The sequence below is a fragment of the Miniopterus natalensis genome, chromosome 2 (assembly GCF_054644295.1).
Source record: "Miniopterus natalensis isolate mMinNat1 chromosome 2, mMinNat1.hap1, whole genome shotgun sequence".
In the NCBI taxonomy this organism is placed as follows: domain Eukaryota; kingdom Metazoa; phylum Chordata; class Mammalia; order Chiroptera; family Miniopteridae; genus Miniopterus; species Miniopterus natalensis.
This window is the reverse complement of record NC_142082.1, coordinates 102599209-102614634: the sequence shown is the minus strand read 5'-3', so window position 1 is coordinate 102614634 and position 15426 is coordinate 102599209. Positions and strand designations below refer to the sequence as shown.

The window sequence follows — 15426 nt, the reverse complement described above, 5'->3', positions numbered from 1 at the left end:
GGCCGGCACCGACAGGACACAGCGACACCTCCCAGAGCCGAGGGGCGATGCTAAACTGCCGCTCCGTGCAGAGGAAGGGAGCTGTTCGTTTAACAGGATTTCTTGGCCAGGCAAATGTTTGTGACGTTGGTTTTAGTATCCTGTGTAATCATTTTCTGCTGATTAAGTATCGGTTGAAAATGGTCTTTCGTTTTCCTTTGTTTGGAGGGCACCTGGGGAGCTGTGAATCATTGGCACTCAGGTTTGGACTTGACGGAGCTGAGCCATCGTTCCGTGGACCTGAACCGCTTGAGCTGTGTGCACCGGGAAGGCCTCTATTAATGGCTCCTTGTTCCCCACGCAGATTTTCACCGCATTACCACCCTTCACTCTGGGAATCTTCGAGAGGTCTTGCACTCAGGAGAGCATGCTCAGGTTTCCACAGCTCTACAAAATTACCCAGAACGCTGAAGGCTTCAACACAAAGGTAAACGGCGTTAACTTAACAAAATCACCGCCGGAAAGGGAGCGAGCACTGCCATCTGTCCTCCCGCTCCGGTCATATGCCTGTGAGGTAGCTGAAGCTTTAGAGGGAATTTTTTTAATTGAGTATTTTATTTTATTTTTCCCACCACCCCTTCTCCCCTCTCTGCCCTCTCCCCCCACACCCTGCCCCCCGCCAGCACCGCACCATTGTCCGTGCCCACGGGTTCTGGAGAGAGACCAGGGCCCTCCCCCCGTGCAGCAAGCCGGGAGAATCAGACGCCCAATCGGAACGGAAGTTGCCATGTGACACGTGGTGCTTCTTCTGGTTCTTGTTTGTCGGCTCCTTCCCTCCTCCCCACGTGTGCCTCCGACACCGACATCGGGTGGCCAGGAGCACCCGCGGCCCCGGTTCCTTTAGGGTCCGCCACCAGACACGCCCCTTCCCCTTTCAGAAAGCACTGAGGCGGCTGGAGCATGCCTACCTTGCCCTCTTGCCACCGTTGCTTGTTTAATCGTTTCAAAGAAAATGTTACTTTAGCTGGTGAATAAAATTGTCCAGATGTGAACACAGAAATTAAGTCAGTCCTGGGTATTTTTTTTTCAGTCTGAAAATCAGAAAATAAAAAGCATCTGGCCAAAAGGGTGCAGGCGATCTTGACAAGAGGCAAGCAGGCCCTGGGCCAGGTGTCGCGGAGGTTCTGCAGTCAGGATGGCTGAGGGGCCTCGCCCGCCTGCCAGTCACGGCCGAGAGTGGCAGAGCAGTGGCTGCCCCCGGCCAGAAGGGGAGAGCCTGCCCGGCTTGGCCGAAGAGGCAGATGTGAACACGCCTGCACTGCCATGTTTCTGGCGGGCTTTGCGCAGGAGGGGACTAGGAAGTTTAAACAGAGGTCCGCTGCCCAGGTCAGCTACAATACTGGATGCCGGCTGTGTACACGACTTGCTTAGGTAGCCACTGGGGTCACAGGAAGACATTTGAAGTCCTTAATAAGGGAACAGTGTCTGAAGACTTCACTCGAAGCCAGGTATTGCTGATAGCCTTCCATCAGAGCTGCCTTATTTGGGGGCATGTCTGAGGCTGGAAAATTAAAAGGGATGCTATTGGTTCTGGTATGTTCCATACACAGGAGGCTTGATGACTAATTGTATCAGTCCTTGTTTACTGTGATTCTATCAATGGCGAACGTGTATCACCGGCCTGTTTGTTCTGCATTATTTACATAAATCTTTTTTTTAGAGTTTGAATTCAAAGGCTGTGTAAGGTGCAAAATAAGTAGGGAATGGCCCCGTTAAAGGTAGTAGAGCTGAGAACAATCTGAGACTTATTTGAAGGCACCCTGGAGATCAGGGGAACGGGGGAAGGGAAGTACAGAGGTCAAGGGAAGAGTAAACATTTAAAATGGGAAAATCTCTTTGTCTTATAATTTTTCATTATTTTCTGTTGTCCCACCACTACCGAGGATCAAACTATATGACAATTCACAGATCAATCTATAGATCCTAAGTAAATTCTATCTGGCTGTAGTAGTTCTGTCATCTCAGTGGTTAAAAAGAAGATTGAAATGCATTTATGAAACTATAATTTAGAGGAAACTAAACTTTGCATTCTTTTGTTTGACCTTACAAGGGTTAAGATAAAGAGAATTTTTAAATATGCATGGTATTAACCAAAATTCTAAAAATTAAAAAGTTGAATGGAGGGATTTTAAGGAGTAAAACAAAAGCGAATGCTGTGTAAGAATGTACATTTTAAATGTTTTTAATGCTTTCAGAAGTCACACAGTTTCAGTCTCTTATTAACAATTTTGGCTAAATAACCTTTTTCTGGATGGTTTTGGGGCCTTTGATTCTAACATTTTGGTGTCTTTCTTAGGGTTCTAAAGAAAACAGCTCATAATTCATTTTTTCAGATGTGGATAGATTGTATATTGGTCTAAGTACATGTGTATATATATTTAGGTCTTTGTACTAAATAATAGTATCTGGAGATCATCCAGTCATTTGTGTGTAAAAAATGAGGAAATCGTTTTGTTTTGTTTAAGTTCAAGAATAATATGCTACTTCTGGAGCCGTGCAGCACACTGCCAGTGTCCTTCACAATGAGGCGCTTGTTGAGTTGCGCGGAGGTCAGAGATGCGGGCCGTTGCTGACTCCCCGGTTTGTTTTCCCGTAGGTTTTCTGGGGTCACTGCATCAACGCCTTGATCCACTCCCTCATCCTCTTCTGGTTTCCCATGAAGGCGCTGGAGCACGGTAACGGCTTCATGATTTCAACTGTCAGCAAGTAGCTTTGCAATCCCTCTGGTGCCAGTTGTTCGCAATTTTTTTCTCCAGTTCTGCAGACCGAGAGATCACAAGAACAAATCTGAGAAGAAAAACATACCTAAAATCTAATGAGAGCTAGTCTCAGGTTTATAGCTTGTAGGTTTCATCCACTCTGGCTCTGAAAACCCATTTTCTTTCCAGTTGCCTGGAGAGTTTAAATCCTAGGAATCCTAAACTTTGTTTTTAATAACTGTGTGAGTCGAGGGTCTTGAAGGAAAGCACTGTGCTCTAATGAAACGTCATGCCTCTTGTCTGTGAGTTTGAAATTTTCTGTTAATTACTTGGGCTTTCGTTTTCCAAGCTACACATACCTCAAGCACAGTAGTTCAAATCTTGGAAATTTGAATCTTAACCTAGTTTTCCAAAAGAATCTCCCCTCCTTGGCATATACTTTTCAAGCAAACTTTTAAAGTTTGTTTAAGGACTGTAACTCCTGATAGGCTGTAGTCTTCCCTATGGCTAGAAGATGTTTGAGAAAAGCCACTGACTGCATTTGTACACTTCTCAGTACATCCAAAATGCTGTCCCTTACAGAGACTTAGCTTTTAGTCTCAGGAAACAAAAATGTATCACGAGAATGCTGCTCTTTCATCCCTCTCAAATAGTAATAATTCCCCTGGGAAAAATTACTCTAAATGTTGACTAGACAAGGCCTTTGATTGTTCAGAGACCCAAAGAATATAAAATTTCCAAGCTTCTTTGTTTCTGTGTCAATGTGTTTTGTGCTTCAAACAAGTGATTCATCTTCACTGATATTAACCTATTAAATCCTGACAGACAAAATGCATGCACTACCAATTTATTATACCCTGTGACCTATTCTTTCCATTTCCTCAGACGACCTCGTCCTTCAAGGGTCCCTAAGTCTTTAGATCAGAAAATAAAATTTTCTGCTCCTACCCTCACCCCCAAGGGATCATTCTAGTGTCATCATTTTTGTTTAACTCTAAAGCTTTCCTGTGATTCATCTTTATTCCTAGTGGATTTAATTTATCTTGAAATGGTTTTGTAATGGTGTTGGATCTGGTTTGTTTTAGTAGCTCTGGTGATTTGGTGGTAGCAGCAGCCATCATTTTATCAGGACCGACTGTGCTGAGCAGCAATATGTGTGATGAGCGTGAGAACAGTTTTGGCAATTCTTCTGTGATCCTCTTTGATCCCTGAGCTCAGCTTTTGTCCTTAGGAAGAGACAGTAAACAGCGTGGACTGGCCACAAGCACTACCTCCAGGCCCCCTACCTTATTATGTAGACATCACACTCTGTTTCTAAGTCCAAAGTGCTCACCTTTGGACGCGGAGAAGTTTTACAAGATGGTCATTTACTTACCTGCTTCAAAAGGAACGAATGTGCCCTATCCTGCAGTAAAGGCAGTGCCATATAGTTCACTGGATTTCATTATGTAAATCCATTCATTTGCCTCATGCTCTTTGTTTAAAAGAGAACAGCCTCCTGGCCGTTACCAATTTACCTGATGTATCACCAAGTGAATTTTAGTTTCTGCTGCCCTTATCTGCTTCCCTCAAATTTGGCAATTTGCCTGGCAGTCAGCCAAGAGGGTGATTTTTTTCTTTTTGTTATCATCATCATCATCATCATTGATGTCATCACATGATTATATTTATTAAGCCTTCAGCATAGAGGTTTTTTTCAGTTGTGTTGTAAACAATAACCTGTCGAGTGAAAGTTTAAGATGAAATAAATGGCAAGTATTGTGTATTTGGCATGGAAAAAGGAAGGCCATTGTGTTCTTGTTCATTAATTAACTTCCTCTAACAAATTTAATGAATATTTTAGAATTAATTGCTAAATTCTCACTATTAGTGCACAGCAAAAATGATGACATCATTGCTCATCAACCTTATTGATTAATGTCCTATGTCTAAGACACTGTGATAGACTCTAAGAATGGTAGGAATATAGATCAATGTGGGTCTTTCCTTCAAAGAGTTTGTAGCCTGATGAGGGAGATTATATTCACACATGGATAATTCCAGCACAAGAGAAAATAATCATCTCAAGTAAAATACAGATAAAGTGCTATCAGATTTCAGCAGGCTGAGAGAGAGAGATGCCTTTCATTTGGGATTATTAACGGCTTGTTAGGAGAGAGAACATTTAGGCTTAGCCCCGAAGTCAAGTGGGGTGGAGTTGCGTAGGAATGGAGGGAAGAGCCAGACAGAATGGGGAATTTTAGGGCAGATGTGGAAAACTGTGGGAAGTTCATCCCTTCGAGGGTGGAAGGTAATGAAAAGTTTCAGGAGGCAGGCAAAAGCTAGATTGCAGAGGGCTTTGAATGTGAAGTTAAGAAATTGGGACTTATATTTTTATGAATTGAAGAGTCAGTCTGGAATTTAGGTTAAGGAGAGTGTTATCAGAGCAGTTTGGGAAAATGAACCTATCATGCGAATGACAGAAGGTAGATGGTAGAAGGATACTAGTTATGTCTTTGGATTTTCCAGGGGAGAGCTTAAGGGAGATTAAATCCAGGAGATGGAAATGTGTGTATTGAAGAGGAAACATGTTTTGAGAACTTATTTATTCAGCAGAATCATGGTATATCTATGATGTGCCAGACACAGAGTGCAATGGATATAAACGCGGCCCCTCTTGCCCACTGGGGGCATGTGGAAGGTCAGAGTTGATGATTGGGAATTACGTAAATAACTATTTCATTACCGATGTGCTGTGTCTACATATTGCAGGGAGAGCTTATAACACAAAGACACAGCCTAGTGTAGAAGGAATAGTCTTCTCCAAGGCAGTGATATTTAAGTTCTTAAAAGATGAGGAGGGGTGATCGAGTGGGGCAGGGGAGGTGTGGGGAAAGGTGGAGGTGAAAGCATTCCTGGCTGGGATGAAGCAAGCACACAGGGCCTATGTGGCCGAGGAACCTGAAGAGGCCATCAGCAGTCCAGCTGACTCTTGAACAGCATGGGGGTTAGGGATGCTGACCTCTTTGCACAGTTGAAAAATCATGTATAACTTTTGACTCCCCAAATACTTATCTACTAATAGCCTACTGTTGACTGGAAGCCTTACCGATAACATATAGTCAATGAACACCTGTTTTGTACAATTTTATATGCAGTATGTACTGTATTCATACAATAAACTAGAGAAAAGAATGTAATTAAGAAAATCATAAGGAAGAGAAAATATATTTACAGTATTTATTGAAAAAAATCTGTATATAGCTAGACTCACATTGTTCAAACCCATGTCCAGGGGTCAGCTGTCTTTCCAGTGTAGGGGCCTGGACTCTAGATTTTATTCAGCCTCTCATGAGCCTTTCCAGACACGTCCCTGGACTGGACAGTAAATGTCGTCGGTACACTCCCCAGCCTCTTTTCCTTGTCCTTGTGCAACTATAAACCAAAATAGATCTCCACACATTTCCAGTGTCCTCTCTGGGGTCAGCAACTGCACCCTTTGTCAAGAGAGCTATGGCATGGGGGAGGGGCGTGTGAAGTGGTGGGAGGGAAGTGGCTAGAAAAGAGGGCAAAGAAGTTAGGTGATGGTAAGATCACTAAAACTGAGGTGAGGATTTTCTCTCAGTTAAGGAATGGGGTCACAGAGTTACATGGCAGAGTTTGCACACACAAGATTGGCAAGAGAGCGTGGGGTTATTGCGGGGTTGCGGGGTAGAAAAGTCAGTGGTGGAAATCAAGAAAGTTTACAAGTTTGACAAGACCAGGATATAGAAACTGATTGGAGTTCTTGTTTATGTGTGCTGATTTACTGTCCTAAATATACATGAGTTCTCGGTACACTTAGAATTGCCATTTAGAAGGATGTATTCACCCCACCCCCAAAGAAGCACAGGAGCATGGCACCAATTTGAGACAACCTGGGGCCCTTTTGGAACATGGGGGGATCCTGATCTAACAAAGATTAACTTTAGGCCTCCCTCTACCCCCAAGTCCTGCCTGAAGCTACCCCTCAGACACTTCCCCAAACTCAGAGCCTGAAGGAGTTTTGCTTGACTAGGGGCCAAGGTTCCTACAGTAGTTTCATTTAATTGTTTCACACTATGTGGATTATGTCACAAAATGGTCAGTTTTAACAGAAATCCTCTCCTTCACTGTCCATGGAGAGAGTAATAGGTACATATCAGTGCTGTTGACTTGGGCACATAATTGTCAGGAAGAAATACTTTTGAGAAGGTGTGAGCACATGGTTCATTCCTTAGGAAGCTTCCAAGAATTTTGCTCTGCTTATTTTTGCATGGTTTTGGATAGACTTTACAAAGCACTACTTTCCTGATGGAGTTTGTGATGATTCATTTCAAGTTTCAAAATAAATTCTTCCACTCAAGCAATTCAGTAAATCAGATTTCTTCCAACCATCACAACTTTATGGTCACTCCCAGGGCCCGCCTGCAGCTCCCACCCTTTGATCTGAAAAGTGAACCTAGTTTAAAACCAGAGATGTCACCTTTGCAGGCACCGAAATTCATCAGGAGCCTCGGTTTCAGGCCACACTCAGGTTTTCCATTGGTGTATTCAGTCTGCATATTTGAGCAACCTTCCTTGAAGTGGAATGTGGTTATTGGCAAAAGAATGTAAAATCAGTTTTCATTTTAAAAAAAGGAAATTTTCAGATTTTCCTTGATGAAATTTAAGAGGGAGATGATGGGAAAGAGACTACTGAATACTTACCAGTAGAAAAAAATTCCTAAAAAAAATTTATTCTCAATTGATCACAGTCTACACCCTGGAAACCATGCCCATCTGCTTTCAGAAGAAAAAATACCACATGGATACTTACTGTATTGGCACTAATTAAAAAATAAGGCCTTTCAACATTTGGGGAGAAAGCCATTTTATACATTTTATTAAATGTGCTACTGTAAGATAAGGCATGTTTTATAAACTGAAATAATCATGAACATGTATAAAATAAAACAGCATACTTCTCTCTGTGGCATTATTGGGTCATTTTAGCTTGAACTATTTATGACCTTTTCCTGTTACTATAAATTTGACTATTTTATATCATGTAAATCCTGATGATTTGTATTGGTTTACATTAAGCACAATTTCAGCATGGCCACCATTGATCTCTGAGAATGCACCTTCTTAAACTCAGTTATTCATTCGTTAAAAAGAAAAAGACAATGAGTCTGTTCTTTTTTTTTAATTATGTGTTAAATATATCTTTATTGATTTCAAAGAGAGGAAAGGAGAGGGAGAGAGAGATAGAAACATCAATGATGAGAGAGTCATTGATCGGCTGCCTCCTGCACTCCCCTGACTGGGGATCGAGCCTGTAACCCGGGCATGTGCCCTGACCGGGAATCGAACCCCGATCGCCTGGATCCTAGGTCGACGCTCAACCGCTGAGCCACGCCCGGCCGGGCCAGTCTGCTCTTTATGCCAGGCCAGTGTCGGTTTCTGGACATGCAGTAGTGTGTATAACAGGCGCGTTCCCTGCCCTCACAGAGCTTACACCTAGGAAAGGCCAGGCCGAATGAGAGGTATTACAAAAGAGAAGGCGGATGTCAAATGGATATATTCCAAGAGGAAAGCTAGCCTGGTCCCGTTTTGGTTTTAAGGCTTTCTTCCTGGAGGATGTGACAACAGAGTTGAAGGATGAGTAGGGTGAGTCAGGTGAAGAGCAGAGAGAAAAGGGTTGTAGGACAGCCTGGGGGAGAGTGTGATTCCAAGTGCAGAGGCATTTGTGGATGGAGCATGGGGAGCACAGTGCTGAGACCCAGATTGCCTGAGATGACAAGGATGGAGGTAACACCAGACTTCCCGGGCTTTTTGAGACTTGTGAGTCTTCGCAGTATAAGTTTAATGGAAGCCATTGATAGGTTATAAGCAGAGAACCATATATCTGGCTTATTTTAATCACACTGATGAGGATGATTGTTGGAGTCCAGGTGGTTGGCTTTTGCCTGCTCTAGTGTAGTGATAATGGCAATGGAGACAAGCGGACAGAGTAAAGGGCTGCTTTGGAGGTAGAGTTGGAAGAATTCAGTATTGCATCAATTAATACTTCCCTAATCTACCCAATTGTACTGTGTCCTAAACCCTTCAAAAGAATGGGCTGCTGTAGTCACAAAGTTTACCAACAAATACTATATTTTAAAGTCAGGTATGTGAAACAATAAGTTGACATTTTGTTCCTCTTTAAAAGTCAATGACCCATACTGTGTACAGATTTTAAAAGAGCTAAAATAAATAAAAAAGATCCAGAGATGAACATTAAACGCTAAATTGGAAAGAAAAGGGGAATCGTAACTCCACCGGCCTCTGCCATCTGGAAAAGCCTGCTGAGAGGCCAGGGTAGTGTGGAGGACGTTCATAAAATCCCACAGCATATAAATGAAGTGAGTGGAACTTACTCACTAAAAACTAGAAAGACAGGACACTCTAGGAGCTTTTCGATTTATACAAATGAAACTACAGCTTATAAATCTAAATAACTAGTATAATACATTTAAAATAAGACCAGGTTTCCAAATCCAAAATATTTTTTTTCTGTTTTGGTTTGGTTTAAGTACAGAAGACTGGTAGATACAGCCCTAGCAATGTCCTGCCCCACACATCTATAGCACTGTTGTTGGGAAACACAGATTGGCTGGAAGGGCCATTATTTCCAGTCAGTTAAATATTTCTTATGTTTCAGTGTCTCTTTTAATAAACTCTACATTACATGTATTTTAAAGAGTTGGGTTTGGTGTAATGTAAGAAGTGTGAGACAGAGTTCCCAAATTTCACCCTTATAACTTTGTCAGGAAGTTGAATCAAGGTGTGTTAGCCAGGGTAGGAGTAGCTGCAATAACAATCAATCCCCAAGTCTCAGGGGCTTAGCCCAGTGAAGGCTTATCTCTTACTCATGTCACCACCAAATGGAGGACTGCATTGTTCACAGGTGGAGTGATCATATTTTCTTGTTTTCTGTACTTTTGATGTCCTGACATTTGGGGCCTTGATCCTGGAGAGACTGTCCCTCTCAGGGCTAGCAAATTCCTAGTGTGAGCAAATGGCTTCCCTGCAAGATACAAAGCAACCAGCCTAGAGCCTACACCCCCACCATCTCCTTTATCAAACTCCCATACACCAAGCCAACATCCCCCTGACCTAAACCCTGGGGCCAGGAACCAGACAACTAGGAACAAACCTGTAACCCAGCACCTGCTGAAATTATTTAAACTGTTCAATCCTAAAATAACACAATACCTATTCTGTCTTGTCCATTTTCTCCCTTGAAAACCCTAAAGGCTCTGGGCCATGCTTTCCCCTCTCCCCATCTGCCTCTTTGACTGCCCTGGTGCTTCCTCATGTAGCCCTGCAGGATATCCTATGCCTCCTGTTTCTAGGGATCTGTTAGTATAAACTTTTTCCTTTTGACAGCCATTTCCATGTGTGCGCATCTTACCGTGCCTGAGTAAAACAAAACCTAAGTTCATTTCAATACAACAGAACTCCATTTAGTTCATGGCCCCTGAGTTTACCCTCCCCCTTAACGCCATAAGGGGAGATAACCGGGAGCAGGAGAGCTTGTTCTTAACCATCTCTGTCAGGAAGTGATCCATCACTTCTGCTCATGTCTGAGTGGCAACGCGTAGTCTCGGGGCCCCAAGTAGGTACCAGGGACTGGGGAATGTTATTTAGCTGGGCACCCGAGAATAAGCAGAGTCTGTGGCTTCATGAAGTGGCTGTTTGACATTGGCAGTTGAGTGTACTTTCCATCCTTTTTACTTCCTTTTAAAAATCTATTTTTAGTAAACAAAAGTGAAAAAAGAAAAATATTGAAATTTGAGTTTCATATTCATCAGAAATGGCCATAGAGAAGGGAAATCTAGCAAACGGCTTATATAATCAGGAACTTAACCCAATGTTGGTTATAAATGTAATTATAATCACTAACACTTGAATAAACTCTACCTTTTATAGACTCCAAAATTTTTTACTACTCTTTATAGAGAAAGGAAAAAATAAATTTTCTCTTCACGAAAACATAGTGTTCGAAGCAGAAAACCTCATTTCAGTTGTAGTTCAGGCAGCGCAGGCATTTGAAGAGAATGGATCTAAAAGTTCGTAAATTTATTATATGAAACTTGGAATACATTTTCACTCTGAGATTAATCTAAGAGTACCTGGTTGGCACTGTACCTCCTCTGAACCTCTGGAGTCTTAAAAGGCCCAGAGAGTGAGGTCAAGAAAGGTGACCCTGATCATATTCTGGAATGGGGGCTGCTCCAAACGAGTGCTTCTGAAAGTTCTTGAAGCCAAAGGGCAGGAGAGGGAAAGCAGGAGAGACTCGCATCTGCTCTCCAGCCCAAGTTCTTGGCATGTGCCTCAGTGTCAAGGGAATGGCGCCACCTCCACCTTAATTCTCTCTACTGAGTCATGTGAGTGAGCTGCCTGTGATTTTTAGTTCATGTGCTTCGTAGATTCTTACTACATTCAAAATACACCTATAAATTCACCCCATCTGTTTTCTTGATTATGAAATCCTGTCCTCTCTGCCTGTTCTGTGCTGTGCTGTAATATTGTCTTCAAATTTTGCTTTTTGTCAAGGGCCCTTTCTGAGTAGAGTTTTGTGGTTTAGCTGGGTAATGATGTAATGTTTTTAATGAGCATTTAATTGAAATGGCATCTTTATAAAATGTCATCAACGTAGCCCTTTGGAATATTCTGAAGTAAGTTCCTTGATCATTCTGTCTGTTAGGAAAATGAGACGTACTTTTCTTACCAACCGTGGGTTTTCCCGCAATTATTTTCAAAGAGGTTTTTGCATGCAGCATTTTGGGCTGTCACTGCTCATGTGGAGGGCTATGTGGTTTTGTCCCAATAGTCCACAATAGTCTGTGTTAGTGACTGCATTTCTAAACCTCATTTGGCTAATCCTACATTATGTTGGTCCCTGGATCCAACCAGATTTTGCAAATAATATAAGTTTGGAAGAATAGGCTTAACCACTGCTGTGGATCAGTGGATCCTGAAGCCATAGTATTATATGGGCCCCTAAGAGAATGCACCAGCTGTAGGGAACACCCCCCTCTCTCATTTCAGCCCTCAAATGGGTGAATCTGATCCTGGATTTGCAAAAGGCTGATCTGATCTCGCACTGTTCAGTTAAATGCCAACTGTTCTGATGCAACAGGTGGTTACTCCCTACCTCTCCCCCTACTGGTAGCCTTTGTGTGCTAATGATGGGTTTGAGTCTGGCTAGTTAGCATAAGAAAACAAAGGTTTGGTGAGATCACAGCTTTCCAGAGAGCCTTGCAAGGCTTGGCCCCTGCTGACCTCATGGTCTGGCACCTACTACCTCAGCCCCACCCTCACCTCAGCTGCTCACCATCCCACTGGGGCAGGACTGGAGTCAAGCTGGAGTCCACCTCCAGGCCTCTATGCAGGCTGATTCCCTTTTTTTTTTTTTTTTTTTGCCTGAATTGTCCTTTCCCCTCTCTCTGCCCCCTTTCTCCCAAATATCCACCTAGCCCACCCCATGCTGCTTTATCTGAAGTCATGTTCTTATTACATTTGCACAGATGGGGCTGAATGATGGTCTGAAGGCTGGCTTGGGGAACCCAACTACTCACCTTGGTTTGGGGGGTATTTTTCCTCTATTAAAAAAAAAAAAAAAAAAAAAATCACTTGAGATTTTTGAATATCTGACTAAAATTAAAACAGCTAAACTACAGGAAAGATGTTTTCCTGGCTAGAGTGTTGGAATCACCACAGTACTGTTAAGATTAAGCAAAGTGGGAAGAAATAGTTTGGCAGGAACAACCATTAGGAGTAAACCTGGACAATGGAAGCAGGCTTTTCCAGCCTGGGGTTACCGGCAAGCTGCAGCTTATTAATGCATTCATCCACAAACGATTTCATAGGACTTCTGATCTCTCCTTCAGGGGTATGTTATTGGCAAGTTTTAACAAGGAACGATGCCCACAGGGATTTGCCTCTAAAACATTTGAAATATAACCTGTAAGAGAGCAGTCCATTCCCTGGGAATTTCCGCGCCAGGCTGTGCAGAGCGGTAACTTGTGACTTGTGTAGAAGACGCCGTCTTTCAGAGGCGCTTGGCATGTCCCAGAACCTCAAGTTGGTTTGGGAGTTTCTTGTCCAAGGAATAAATTATTTCCAGATGGTATTAGTTTGACTGGGGCAGGAGATACTCTTTCCTAAGTAGAAAACTAAAATACAATGGTGAGTTATCCTTCTGAAATGATGAACTAAAAAGTTAGGTCAATCCCGTCTTCACTAACAGTTACCTTACATGTATTCAGATGACCTCAGGTGTAAACATTTTATTTAATGCCAGTAGCATTTTACTACATGACAAGTTAGAAATTAATGCATTTTAGAACTCTAGAAGCTACTGTTGGAAAGTGCCCTTTGGTTCCCCATCTGTCTCTTCTGTCCATGCCAAACTGCCTTCAGAGCGTTCAGTGATCTTAAGGGTCCCCATGGAGGCACTTTCTTCCTAAGTGAGCTCTCAGTCCTGTAGGTAATCAAAGAGTTTGCCCCCTTTTAAAGGCCACCAAGCATTGTGAGTAGCATCACACTGTCTCTCTGATCCTGTGAACAGCTAGGTCCCACCACATTCTCTCCTCCTTAGGCTGAGTAGAGAGAAGGGGGTTCCCTACACACGTTGGACAGTCTTACTTCAGAGTGCATTCTCTCCACTTACTCCAGATCCTCTTTTCTCTTCCTTCTAATGCTGTGGTTCTCACTGAGGGATTTTGCACCTGGGAAAGGTGAGAATGTCGGGAGACATTTTCAGTTGTCACCAGTAGGGAGTGGTTACTACTGGTATCTAGTGGGTAGAGGTTAGGGGTGCTGACACCCTACAATGCATAGGGCAGTGTCCCCACAACAAAGAATTATCTAGAAAAATGTCAGTTTTGCCGAGGAGGCTAAGAAACTCTGCACTAACGAAGCACCTCCTGCCCCCCCAAACTCAGAATAAAAGTCCTGGTCTCGAGTAACTGTTGCTCCTCAGATTTGTGCACTGTGTATATTTCCTCATGTGGCACAGAATTTCTGTCATATGAGTCTGATTTCCTCTCCACCTTACTTCTCTCCTAGAAAGTCCCTTCCCATTAGGTGTTAGTATTTCAAAGGAGCACTTCTTACTGTAATTATTTTTCCCCTTGCTGCTGTTTTGTTCGATTCTTTGGGGTCCATTTTATTTAACTCAATTAATGAAAACAAACACTTATTTATCAAGTTTATAAATTTTTTGCATGTTATTTAACTTCTCTTTGCTGTCCCAGTTTTCTCATCTGAAAAATGCTGATAATAATACTATTTTATATAGTTATTAGAGTATTAAAGGAGTATTACATGTATTAGTGTTACATATTAGTGTTATATATTAGAGTATGACATATTACTAAATGTACTAGTATATGCAAAGTGTTTAACAGTACCTATCATATAGTGAGCAACATATGTTATCTATTTTAAATGTATAACTTCTTATGATGTCTAACAATTTTCTGTTTATTATGTTTATATTCATAAAATATGAGACACATTCTAAGCCCTCCATATTAGACAAATGCTTTGTATATTTAATTTCTTTCAGAACATGACTCAACTAACATTTGAAATATTAGTATTAAAAGGAAATTCAAAAAACCGTCACACTTTAATTGTAAACTTTGATATTCAGCTGAGTCTCCCAACCCTTCTGGCTCTTGCATCTGATCAGAGTTTTCTCTGGATCCAGTAGAGCTTATGTAGGTAGAACTGAGGGCCCTCAGATCATTGCTCTTCTCAATTAAAGGGCCTTTTCTCTTCCATTCATGAGCACATAAGATGAGACTGAGACTAGGAAATACATCCTAAGTTAAACTGAACAAGATCTGAACTTCTCAAGTTTCTACCATTAAATAGATGGGGCTCATTTAGCAGCTAAGAACATGGACCTTAGAATCTTAGAATTTTCTATCTATCCTTTCAGGAAACCTTAGTGATAATTCAATCATCAACACCTGCATTTGATATAAAACCACTATTTTATAGATGTGGAAACAGACTCAGAACCTAAAATTTTTAAAAACTGAATAATGGCAGATCTGGGACAAGAGAGCAGGAATGGAACCAGCTCTTCCACTCTAGTTTAATTACTGGCATTTTCCTTCCTAACCCAACTCCTCTCAACCTCATTTTTCTAAATATTCTTTTTAATGGTATTATGCTTCATTGCTGTCTGTTCTTGTATTGTGAATTTGCAGTATTAATCCCTTGGTACCAATGTTCCATGTGCTACTATTTAATTAGTATTCCTATATTAATATGACCAGAACCATCTCAAGTAAATGATACCTCTATAGTTACTCAGGCCAAAAACCTGGAAATCATCCTGGATTCCTTATATCCTTTCCCACCCCACACCCAAGTAATAAAAAAAAAAAGTCTATCATCTCTACCTTCAAAATACGTGCCAATTTCTGTCACTTGTTTCTCTTCCAGCATAGCTGCTCTGAGCTGCAGTGTCCAGTAGAGCTTTCTGTGCTGATGGAGAAATATCTATACCCTGCCGTCTAATGTAGTAGTTATTAGCCACTTGTGGCTACTGAGCATCTGAAATGTGGCTAAGTGTGACTGAGGAACTCTTTTTTTTTCTTAACAGCTTTATTGATATATAATTTACATACCATACAATTCCCCC

At 41.9% G+C, this 15426-nt stretch overlaps 1 protein-coding gene across 1 annotated transcript in view; it reads left to right on the top strand.

Moving 5' to 3' along the window:
- The window catches only part of ATP8A2 (ATPase phospholipid transporting 8A2), a 510308-nt gene that overhangs the window by 368254 nt on the left and 126628 nt on the right, over window positions 1-15426 (top strand). Inside the window, exons 29-30 of the mRNA XM_087814449.1 lie at window positions 344-466; window positions 2636-2714. Coding sequence (XP_087670575.1) covers window positions 344-466; window positions 2636-2714 — 202 coding nt within the window. The remainder of the gene's footprint in view (window positions 1-343; window positions 467-2635; window positions 2715-15426) is intronic.